The sequence below is a fragment of the Gymnoscopelus braueri genome (genome assembly GCF_963280865.1).
Source record: "Gymnoscopelus braueri genome assembly, chromosome: 12".
NCBI classification, from domain to species: domain Eukaryota; kingdom Metazoa; phylum Chordata; class Actinopteri; order Myctophiformes; family Myctophidae; genus Gymnoscopelus; species Gymnoscopelus braueri.
This window is the reverse complement of record NC_137614.1, coordinates 36,346,918-36,358,757: the sequence shown is the minus strand read 5'-3', so window position 1 is coordinate 36,358,757 and position 11,840 is coordinate 36,346,918. Positions and strand designations below refer to the sequence as shown.

Sequence of the window (11,840 nt, the reverse complement as noted above, 5' to 3'; positions counted from 1 at the left end):
GATCTCATTTAAAATGGTGTTATTTGGCGTTGTTACACCAAAACGATAAATTGTTCTTATTTTTTGGCATCCTGGAAAAGTTTAACCACTTAAACCCAATATGGTTGAGCAGAGTGCCGGAGTCCCTCAGGGCTCTATACTAGGGTACTTTCTGTTTTCTGTTATTGTGGGGAAAGCTTTTGCTGAAAATAGCAGATCAACAAAGCTCCCAACACCTTGCAACAAGCAAGTCGAGCTGCTATTTTCAGCGAAAGCTTTCCCCACAATAGGGATGCTGGGGTTTAAGTGTCTTCAGTGAGTGAAGACACAATGTCTTCACTCACTGTATTCTTTTTGTATGTCACTAGTTTATTAATCCACTTAAGATCCTGTAAAGGAAATGTAATGATTTGTTTCTAAACACATTGTACTGTGATGGGACAAACTGAGATTACATAATTATTAGACCTAAATATTACTGTTTTATAGCCACTTTAAGTGAATATGTGTATGTGACTGTGTTTAGGGCACTTTTTCCTCGCCCACAGCTGCAGCCAACTGCATCCTAGCAGTACAACTATACTACACAATAGGCTGTAGTTTAACCATGTTCAACCTGCTGGTGTCTCTGTTTTGGGTATGTGTCCTTTTGTTAACTTGTAAATCTGCTATTTTCTCTATTTTCGTGCAACAGTGCTGTCAAACAAGTCTTTAAAGCTGCCTATGAAATCTATGAAAAAATATATATTTTATACAATATATAATGGGGGTCCCTGTTCATCTCTCTCTCAGCTAAGGGGTCCTTGGGCCAAATAATGTTGAAGACCCCTGTCAAGAGTTCAGCACCACGGCCAGCGCCAGCCCCTTGGCCAGCTCATATACAGTAGAGGAGGCTGTTCTTAAATCAGCTTGATATGATATGACACCTGGCACTGCACTCTGACTAATAGGCTGGAGACAGCTGCACTGAGTTGGTTTTGATCAAACTAAAGTTTTCGATGAATTGTAGTGGAGTAAAAGAACAATATTTGCCTCTGAGATGTAGTGGAGTAGAAGTAAAAGTACTGAAAACTGGAAATGCTCCAGTAATGTAAAAAATACCATAAAATTGTACTCAAGTACAGTACTTGAGTAAATGTACTTAGATACTTTACACCACTGAGCTTTAGTGCTCACTCTTCCTCAGTAGTGGCTTCTCTACTTGGTGCAAGGACATCTGCTCGGGTGGCAACATAGGACTCGCTCTTAAGTCAATGGACCAACAATACAATAAGTGTTGTTGGAGTTTGTTTAATTAATTCCCCCCACCCTGCCATTATGTATAGGGGCCCCTGCTTCATCTCTCTCTCAGCTAAGGGGTCCTTGAAACGTTGCAGACCTCTAATCTACAATGTAGGCCTACTACATGGATGAAAACAATCTGCTGGCGGTAATAACGGCACGGCAGTGTGCAGACTCTTGTCTTTCATTTACGATTCCACACGGGACCATTTCAGTACAAAAAGCAAATTAAAGTAATTGTTTTGATTTATGGCTCAAGAAAGCAACACACCAATTTGCATACAGTAATGTACACATCTATAGAACAGAACATAATTGCCATCCCCATGCACTCGTCACCCATGAAGTGTAATCATCTCTGCACTTTTCAAACAGATAAAATTCTCCGCCTCTCTCTTGTCCCTCAGAGATGTGATAATACCAATTACAGGGGTACCCTGAGGGTGCCATTTTCCTTGACAATTGAGAAAATTGCTCACCATTTATGAGAACGAGTGCACGGATAGCATCAGTCAAGTCTTGGTATTCAACAACAGAAAAAGGGATTAGGCCTATATCTACTATCTTCTTTCTATACATTCTGCAAGATTCTGTTTGTATGTGACTGTGAGTGATTATGTGTGTGTGTCCTTTGCATATCTCAAGAACCGCTCATCCAATCAACTTACAAACTTGACATGGGTATTGCTGAGGAGGGCAGTGTTGAGTGTGAAGTTGGTCAAATCAGCACCAGAACCGGACAAGTGATGTCACCGAAGGATTTCAGCCGTCCCAAATATGGAGCTACAAACTCCATATGGCTCCAGAATAGCCCATGTACCTTATAACAGGTACTGCAATATAGATATGCCCAAATATGGAGATGACTGACATGAATGAATGAATTGATTTATTTGGTGATAAAATGAAAGAGCAAATCAGCACTTCCACAACATATAACAGACACAATATCACAGAGGATAAAAAAAACAATAAAGCCCTAAGCCCTTTAAAGCAAAAGATGACAAGTCTCCAACTCTGGCACTGCCAGCTTGGGCCCACAAGTTCATGGTTCGACCAATGGGCTCGACACACAGGCTCGCTCATGGAGGTAGTCTGTGAAGTAGGATGCATAAAGGACACTAATACAAATGCTTATGGCTCCACTATGGGCCCAAACCCGGTGGGGTTTGGGGGGCAGTAACTGAAGGAGTTACTGCGGGCAACTGCACAAGTATGATAAACACTATAGACACCAGACAGAGGCATGTGATCAATCCACCATCAAATGATTGATGTCCACATAAACATGTTTGTCATGCAACTTAGTAGGAATGCAATTACCATGTTAGCTTGGTTTGTTATTTGTGGGAAATTTACTGTAAAACACTAGGAAGTAGAGGCTGGGTTCCAATCCTGGTTTATGATGTAATCATGGCTATCAATGCAGATAAACAGCAATTAATGAACATTTATTGGCCTCTAAGCATTACATATCAAACACTTCAGGATGTATATGGCACAGCTGGAATGGGCTCTACATTTGTGATTGTGACCACAGAATAAAATCCTCAGTGTTAATTTATCAATTTGTAACTCAGTGCACAAATGTAACCAAATTGACCCAGATGGGTCCATTTGGTTACGTTTATACAATGTCTGAGTTAAATGAACACTGAGGATTTTTACTGTGCCTCTGTTTGTTTTTCACACTGCAACCTTTAGTCTTTCATCACATGTAGCCTGCAGGCATTCCCAACATGATGTATGGCATTCTGTCTGGCCCTAGGTGTGGCAGTCTGGACAAAATTAATATGGATGAAGTAGCTCATGGCTCCTTTCAAATCGAGCTACTGCATCACGGGACAACAATACAGATCAAAAACATACTGTGCATTGCTATTGATAGTTTTTGCTCATGCAGGCATCCATTTTAATATGTTTGCTTGATGACAAAACGTTAATTCAATATGCTCGGTCTGGAATAGAAATATAGCATGCAAAGAAAATCCTCAGGTTTGGTCAAAGAAATACATATCACACAGTGGGAGCTGGATTCTTCATGGATTATATCTTATCCAAGATCAAATAAGACTTTTTGATAGTGGACAATTTGTAGCTCTGTAGATGTGATTTGGACTTGTAAAGAATATGTAATGTGTTAAAAGTAATGAATCCAGAATATGTGCAATTTATTGTATCCTGGAGGAGGCTGGCAGACGGGGGGGAAGGGGGGAGTTAAAGCATCATCAATCACACACTCATGACATGAAGGAACCCTGAAGAGCTGTGTGCGTGCGTGCGTGCGTGCGTGCGTGCGTGCGTGCGTGCGTGCGTGCGTGCGTGAGAGAGAAAGGCGGGGGAGAGAGAGAGAGAGATATACATACCCTACATCGTCTTGTGGTATGGGAACCTCTCAGTTAGAGATAGGAACAAGCTCACCCAGGTAGACACAGGACATATACTGTACAACCGCTCCATAACCAAAAAGGCAATTCAGGTTTACAATGAATGACTCTACCCACCCTCTTCACCCTTCATTTCAGCTGTTACCATCAGGCAGGACTCAGGGGGCTTAGATGTATGCTACCTACATTAACTGAAAACAAGGGTTACAATAATTTGTTTGTGCATCTGCAGTGGATATTTTAAATAAGAACATTTTAAAATAACCCTATCACCCAACCCCTACAGCCGATCACTGTTGCTGTTATGGGATTGTATTTTATATTGTATTTTATTGCATTTGTGTATATTATGTATTAGTTGTGTTTTTATTGTTTGTATGCTGGATGCCAGTGTGCCAAAGGCAAATCCCCATTTTATGTTAAATTTAATGGACAATAAAGTTTTCTTTAGCTTTATCTTTATCTTATACATTGTTGATGGTGTCCACTATGTACCTTAGAAAGGTGACCCCCCCCCCCCCCCTTTTATACTCTGTGCATTATGTGTATAGTGTTTTATATGTGATGATATTGTATTTTGGTGTTATTGTTTATGCTATTGTTACATACATACGTAGCCTACTATGTATGTATGTGTATGCACATAGGCGATTTTTGCCTCTGCCACCAGGGGGGGAAATATATATATAACAAAAAAGAAGTTTTAAAAAAAATGTCCAGACCCTAAAAATTGCCTATGCGTGTGCATGGCTATGTGCGTGCGTGTGTGTGTGCGTGTTGCGTGTGCGTGTGTGTGTGAATACGGTAGGCTACAGTAAGCTTATAATCTGTCTGTCTGTCTGTCTGTCTGTCTGTCTGTCTGTCTGTCTGTCTGTCTGTCTGTCTGTCTGTCTGTCTGTCTGTCTGTCTGTCTGTCCGTCCGTCTGTCTGTCTATTATTTGAGACGGCCAGACGGGTATTGCTGCAGACAGCAGTCTCATACAGTCTTGTATTGTATCATTTAATTTGGGAGAATGATAGACAGACATTATGGTACTTTCGTGTTGTTTTATTTTTGTAAAGTACAGTTGGGACGAATAGGCCTTTTATTTTGAAAAGTACAATCGGATGGACGACGTCACGTCACTACCGTTTTGAGAAGTGCGCAGGCGCGTCGCGCCAAGCATAAAAAAATGATGAAGTTTACATGATGAAACATAACTAATCCTTAACATTACGTCTTATTAGAACATTTAAACATGTTTTAAACCTTAGAAATATTCAAAATGTTTTACGTTTAGGTGGAACGACCGGGACCGAGGAAGAACGTAGTTTATTATTATTATTTAACATGCTAAATGTCAGCTAACGTCAGTGAGTGAGTAGCATTAAGTAACGTGGTTGTTTGTAACGTTATAAGCAACATGACTACAACACTGAACATGGAAGGGGTGAATGTCAAGTTCCCCTTCACACCCTATGAATGTCAGAAGGATTATATGAGCAGAGTGATCCAGTGTCTGAATAAGGTAAACAAAACCAGTGGTGGAAAAAAAAGTACTCACATTTCTTACTTTAAGTGAAAGTATCAATACTACAATGTAGAAATTCTCTGTTACAAGTAAAAGTCCGGAATTCAAAATTTACTTGAGTAAAAGTACAAAAGTATTGGTATCAAATGTACTTAAAGTACCAAAAGTAGAAAGTACTTATTATGCAGAAAGTTTTCTAATGTATTAAATGTATACAAATATTTTTGAAAATAGCAGATCTAGAAGATCTTCAACTTTATATCACGTTATACCATATAAAGGGTAGATAGATTGATTGATAAGACGCCATAAGACAAAGCGGATATCCTTTCTGATTGTGATGAAGAGGAAGATCTCATTCTGTGTATTGTCAGTATACAGTCCGGAGACAAATCACCAATGAGGACTAAACCAAAGTCTCTATCTCTGTCCGTGTCTTTCAGGAGACAAATGGAATTCTTGAGAGTCCCACGGGCACGGGGAAAACCTTGTGCTTGCTGTGTGCCACCCTCGCCTGGAGGGACCATTTCAAAGACACCATCTCTGTCCAGAAGATCGCACAGAAGCCGGGTGGAGCGGAGATGTTGAAGTCCCTGGGGTCCTCGTCCTCGGGGGCCTCATCCTCATGGGGGGCGCCGGCCGCAACTGACGGTGGTGACACTCCAAGTACGAGCATTATTTAACACACACTTGTTGAACATAAATCAGTGTCAGTGTTTGAAAGTGCTTAAGGTAGTTACTACAATAACAGCAACGTGTTGGATGGTGTTTCCACTAGTACTGGTGATTTTCTTGAAGTGTTTCCCATACATAGACACAGTTGTAGCGCTGCACAAACAGCTTACATTTGGACCACCACCACACAACAAAATCCAAAATAATCTTTAGTTGGCTACTTACATCCAGACTTTTCTTTTACAGAGGGTGCAAAGTGTGATCTGTCAGTGTGAAACAAATGTGTAGTGTTAAAATTAGCCCCCTTGATTTTCAGATCATGAATATTGAGAGAGAGAGAGAGAGAGTCAGGGTGGAATCCGGAATGGCTAAATATTGTTTTAATCTGTCTATATTATGGGACTTAAACCCAATGAACGTTTGTCATCTAATATCTAAACTGAATCGGCTGTAAACACCAAGGTGCCCTCAGAACAAACGCAAAGAAAGTGAGGGAATAGTTGATTGGAATCCTGGTTTTGGAGAACGTTGGTCTGTTTCTTTACTGTAGTAAACTTTATCACAAGGGCAGAAATGCCTGTTATTTTGTTATTTTATGAACGATGGCTGACAAGTGTATGCACAATCTACTAATGTTTAATTTTGTTTCTCCACCAGCGAGTTACTCAGATCTTCCTAGGATCATATATGCATCCAGGACACACTCCCAGCTCTCCCAGGTCATAAATGAGTTAAAGAACACTGCATACAGGTACAAACACATTATGGTTCAGTGTCATTCTGTATTGTTCTGCGTGGGGGCTTTTTATTGTTGGTTAATATAGTGTTTACCATTTTCAATTTTTCAAAATAGCCGATCTACAAGCTCACAACGCGTCACATTGCGACCCGTTGTGAGCTTGTAGATCGCTATTTTCAAATATTAGTTCTACTTTTTTACAATTAAGTGCACAGTATATATAGAGCACAAATGTAAAACATTGGAACAAACTCAATAATGAGGTGACTGGCATGTCTTTTCTGTTTCTGTTTGGTGAGAAGTACTATATGTCTTTCTCCTTTGTCCCCCAGACCCAAGATGTGTGTGTTGGGGTCCCGAGACCAGATGTGTATCCACTCGGAAGTGATGCGTCAGGAGAGCTCCCATGTCAAGGTACAGACATGGAGAACATCTTCAGATGGGGATGTGCGTTCACCATCTTTGCATTGATCTTCGATCTCATACTGATTCCCCACACCACTGTCTTTCCAGATTCACATGTGCAGAGCGAAGATCGTCACCAGGACATGTCACTTCTACAACTCTGTTGAAGGTAATGTCTTTCAGTCAGGCGTTCCTGTTTTGGGCATGTCATTAACGGAGACAGTTGTCAAAAGTTGTCAACAAAATCGTCAACATTTTTCAAAAATCTTCTAACATAGCGAAAATAGCAGATCTCTAAGCTCACAAGGCATCGCATTGTGAGGCTTTGCAATCTTAGAGATCTTCTTTTTGCCTTCATACAACAAAGTATATAGAGCTTAAGGGGACAATGTGTAAAGCAAGCAGATGTTTGAACCAAGGTTTTATCTGGACAGTATCATTGGAATAATGACCATTGCTGGTCATTGCACCTAGATGTATTCAAAATCTCATAGAGGGGAACTTCAATACCATTTGTATTGTTTCTTATCTCAAGCCACTGCTGGCCACAACGTCATATTTATCTTCTATTTGGGCTTTATTTATTTTCCGTGGTGCTAATGTTTTTGTCAGGGTCTTAACCCATCACACCATTGGTAAGGAATTCAATAGGTAAAGCCGGGATATTACTTTTGAGGGGCAAGGTTTTATTAAGGGGCTTTCCCACATACTGTACATGCTATATCTAGCCACATTACATTTGTGATCCTGATACAATGTCATCTTCTCACTCTCCCCAGAGAAAAGTACCGACAAGGACTTGGTTAATTCCATAATGGATGTAGAGGACCTTGTCAAATATGGCATCAAGCAAAAGTGAGACAATTCCTCCCCATCTTCACACAAACAAATCTTTCTGTTGGTAGCGCTTATCCACCATTTTTCCTTTCTGAGAGAGGAATGGAATAGAATATGATTTTCTTATAGACAGCTAGCCTCCTGTTGTTCCCATTGTAACTCTTAGCTGCCTTGTTTTTATGCAGGTCCTGTCCTTACTACCTCGCCCGTTCCTTAAAACAGAATGCAGAGATCATATTCACGCCTTACAACTACCTCCTGGACCCAAAGGTGAGCAGACTTTCTGATGTGACATTCCAGTCAACATGGAGGCATCGTCTGAGCCCTCAGTTGCCTTATCAAAAACTGCTATGTCATGCATTTCAAAAGGGTTGAGAAGTGCTTTTCTGAGGGAAATGTTAGAGCATGCTTAGAACAATCTTTTTTGTGGTTAACTTAGTAAAGCACTGTTTTTCAACGTGCGGTTCCAGGGATGGGGGTCCCCTAGTGCATATCAAACAGGGACTCCTTGAAATTAAAATGTCTGAGAATCAATTTAGGAAGCACCATCACCATTGTTATGACAAGAATATCAGTTTTTTCATTAATCTTATTATGTTGCAAAATGTGTAATGGTTTAATTTTTGTAATAATTTGTGCTCCTTTTACCCCCTTTTTTTCTATTTATCCCATAGAGTCGCAGAGCACACAACATTGAGCTGAAAGGTTCCGTGGTTATTTTTGATGAGGCACACAACCTGGTAAGGGACCCGCACATCTTAATGACTTATTGACAAACCATTATTGACAGGCCATCTGTTCCATCTGATCCATCTGTTGAAATCCTCAACATGAGTCTAAAGACAATTTTCGTTTAGCCATATTGGCTTCATTTGAGAGGACAGTGAATCGAGACTGGAAAGTAGGATATGGACTGGAGAGGGGATAATGTGGAGTGCAGATCCTGGGGTGCAGATTGAACCCAGGGCACTGCAGTTCTGTGCTCAGTGTATTAACCACTTGAGCCGCCATGGCACCACCACATAGCACCCATTAAGATTTTAGAAATGCTATGTTGCTTTACACCAGCATATTCTTAATTGTACACCAGCTTCTCACTTCCCTAACCACAACCAGGCAATAGGTTGATGGTTGAATTTGACTGGATTTATTTGGGCAATGGGCAAACAGTGGCAAGAACGTGCATCATTTTGACAACCCAAAAGTGTGAAAAAAGAGAAAATATGAAATACCTAAAATAAAACATTCCTGCACAAAACATTATTGTACTGTATATTGTCTAGACCAGTGTTTCTCAAATGTAGTTCGCTAGTGTTTCTCAAATGGGGGTGTTGTACACAGAGGTACTAGAGAACCACTGGTCTAAGCCAGGGGTTATCAAATGTTTTTGGCTCAGTGCCTGATTTCTGAATACCATTTCATAATTACCTAACTACAACATTTGAATCCAAGTACCCCCTTTACCCGACTAGTACTACAACATTCTAAGTACCTTTTCCCGTCTACCACATTTTGAATTCTAGATTAATAAAGAAAAAACATAAAAAAAGACAAAAATAGAGGCACTATGTCTTTAAAACATTCTAAATGTGATCCACAGGAGAAGATGTGTGAGGAGTCCACATCATTTGACCTGACGCCCTACGATGTGGCTTCAGCCATCGATGCTGTAGATAAGCTGCTTGTAGAGCAGGCCAAAGACGAGACCTCTGGCGTGACTGAGGACTTCAATGTGGAGAACTTCAACTCTGGTGGTTAGGACACCATAGTGGAATAGTTCATTGCATCTTCTGACCATGATGTTGGACAAGCAGGGCTGTTTATTTAGTGATTTAAAAAAATGAAATGCCCAAAAAAGTGAATGAATGCTTCTTTCTTCTTTTGTTTCAGGTTTAAACCTGAGTATACAAGATATTGCAAAAATAAAACGTAAGCCTTTTATTTATTCTTTTCAATGGCAGTATTCCCTTATTCCCTTAATTATATTAATTATTGTCTGTGTAGTACTTTTTAACAAACAAACAGACAAACTACCACATCAACACATACCATACACATGACAAAGCAACTTTGAGATGTTTTTTAATGAAAAGTGCTTGATAAAAAACGTAAAGATGTGTTGGCATTATTAATATGAGAAGCAGGTGCCCATGTGTACACCTGATAATCTCATGTTGTTTTCCAGTGATACTATTCTGCATTTTATGAAGTAGATTGGATTTATGTAAAGACTGATGATCCCATGTTGTCACCAGTTGATAGCTATGTTTTACTTGAGTCACTTCCTGTGTGGTTTTGCAGAGATCCTCCTGGATCTGGAAGCTACCATTGATTCCTATGAGGTCCCTGACAAAGGGATCACTAAACCTGGAAGGTAACCAAACAAAGTTCCATTTGCCTAGAATACATTGTCACAATAAATATCTTTTGATCTACTCTCACACATATGTAATTGAAAAGAGACATTGTAGTAGAACTGGATTCAGTTAGGTTGCACTGATGACCTCCCCCCCACACCCCCACCTGTGATGTAATTGTACCTGAAATGTTCAGCCTGTAGGGGCCAGTACAACACTAGTTGTATGTGACTAACACTGAATGTCAGCAGTGGTAGTGATTTTACTCAACGCATGTTTCTGCTAAATGTCCGAAGCATCCACATCACCTTTGTGTCTACGCCTAGTCCAGCATGCCTTGAGGAAGGTGGCGGTCGCTCCTCGCCATAGACATTGCATGGAACCATGTTGCTTTCTCAGAACGTGGAAGCCGAATGGTGTGAATTCAGTGTTGAATTTACTCTGTAAAGTGCAATTTGACATTTTGAAACTGATGAGGTTTTTGTCTCTTTCATTCTGCCTTCCTGTCTACCCCCCCCCCCCCCCCCGCACACACACAGCTTCATTTATGAGCTGTTGGAGAGGGCTCACCTCAACTATAAAAGCAAGACGGAAATCTTTGAAAGTTTGGAAAAAATCACCGGGTACCTGGCAGGAAGTGAGCCATCTCCATTTTTCATTGCCTGTCCCTTCTGTGTTCACATATATCTTAATCAATTAAGCCCTATATACTTTGTTGTGCGAGAAATAGCAGAAATAGCCAATCTACAAGCTCATAGAGCTTGTAAATCTGCTATTTTTGAATAAATTAAAACAATCTGCCTAAAATAAGGGATAATGTAGTTCATGTTGAGTGCACAATAGCCAAATAACCTTATGTTCCACTATAATGAAACATATTTTATTATGTCATTCGTTTTATTATGAAATGTGAACAGGGTCAGGATTATTCTCAAACACCACTGGATTGCAGAAGTTGGCAGACATTATTCAGGTAGGCTATCATCAGGTAAAATCGTATTAAAGTTAGTGTTATAACAATGTCTGAATTACAATGAAAATGGCGGTTACTGTAGTGTCTGTCCAATCCGGTGCACCGTCTGCTTCAAATAACTTATTATCTACTATTTGTAACTAGTAGGTGTCAATGTGAGAGTTGGGAGACCACCCACCAATCACTGCAGATGTACTACTAGTTATAGCTATTCCTTTACTCATGTCTCAATTCATTGTAGCTGGTGTTCGCTGGTGATCCACAAGAGGGCGGAAAAAGGAAGGACATGCAGTCTAACAAGGACATGCAGTCTAACAAGGTCAGTGAACACACACACATGCTCTCGCTCTCACTCTCTCTCTTCAGAAGTGTGGTGATCCCAAGTAAAGCGGGAAACTGAACATTTTTGTAACAGTAATGGGGCGACTCCACTGGTTGCAAAAGGAAGTTTACTTCCTTGCTCTTACTTAACCCATTAAGACCTGAAGCCGATTCTACAAATGTCTCCTATAAATCCCAACAGTTTTCTGAAAAACGTATGTTTCTATATCAGTGGTGCTCAAACATTTTCATGTCAAGGACCCCCAAAATTATATATATTTTGCCACGGACCCCCGTCTCAAAATATTTTGTTCCAGGAATCCCCCAGAAGCAAGGATTTGAGTTAAAAATGTTCGCTTTAAAAGAATATAAATA

General features: G+C 40.2%; 1 protein-coding gene across 4 annotated transcripts in view; it reads left to right on the top strand.

Annotated features, from left to right (window-relative positions):
• The first annotated feature begins 4,800 nt into the window (after positions 1 to 4,800).
• The window catches only part of rtel1 (regulator of telomere elongation helicase 1), a 35,333-nt gene continuing 28,293 nt past the window's right edge, over positions 4,801 to 11,840 (top strand). For 2 of the 4 annotated variants that reach the window (XM_080445667.1, XM_080445665.1), the window contains exons 1-14: positions 4,801 to 5,155; positions 5,602 to 5,824; positions 6,491 to 6,584; positions 6,905 to 6,986; positions 7,086 to 7,146; positions 7,757 to 7,832; positions 8,000 to 8,084; positions 8,489 to 8,554; positions 9,415 to 9,568; positions 9,705 to 9,743; positions 10,116 to 10,188; positions 10,711 to 10,808; positions 11,089 to 11,144; positions 11,386 to 11,463. In XM_080445667.1, coding sequence (XP_080301793.1) covers positions 5,051 to 5,155; positions 5,602 to 5,824; positions 6,491 to 6,584; positions 6,905 to 6,986; positions 7,086 to 7,146; positions 7,757 to 7,832; positions 8,000 to 8,084; positions 8,489 to 8,554; positions 9,415 to 9,568; positions 9,705 to 9,743; positions 10,116 to 10,188; positions 10,711 to 10,808; positions 11,089 to 11,144; positions 11,386 to 11,463 — 1,290 coding nt within the window. In that variant the 5' untranslated portion in view covers positions 4,801 to 5,050. The remainder of the gene's footprint in view (positions 5,156 to 5,601; positions 5,825 to 6,490; positions 6,585 to 6,904; positions 6,987 to 7,085; positions 7,147 to 7,756; positions 7,833 to 7,999; positions 8,085 to 8,488; positions 8,555 to 9,414; positions 9,569 to 9,704; positions 9,744 to 10,115; positions 10,189 to 10,710; positions 10,809 to 11,088; positions 11,145 to 11,385; positions 11,464 to 11,840) is intronic. The other 2 variants (XM_080445666.1, XM_080445668.1) reach the window with 2 other exon arrangements.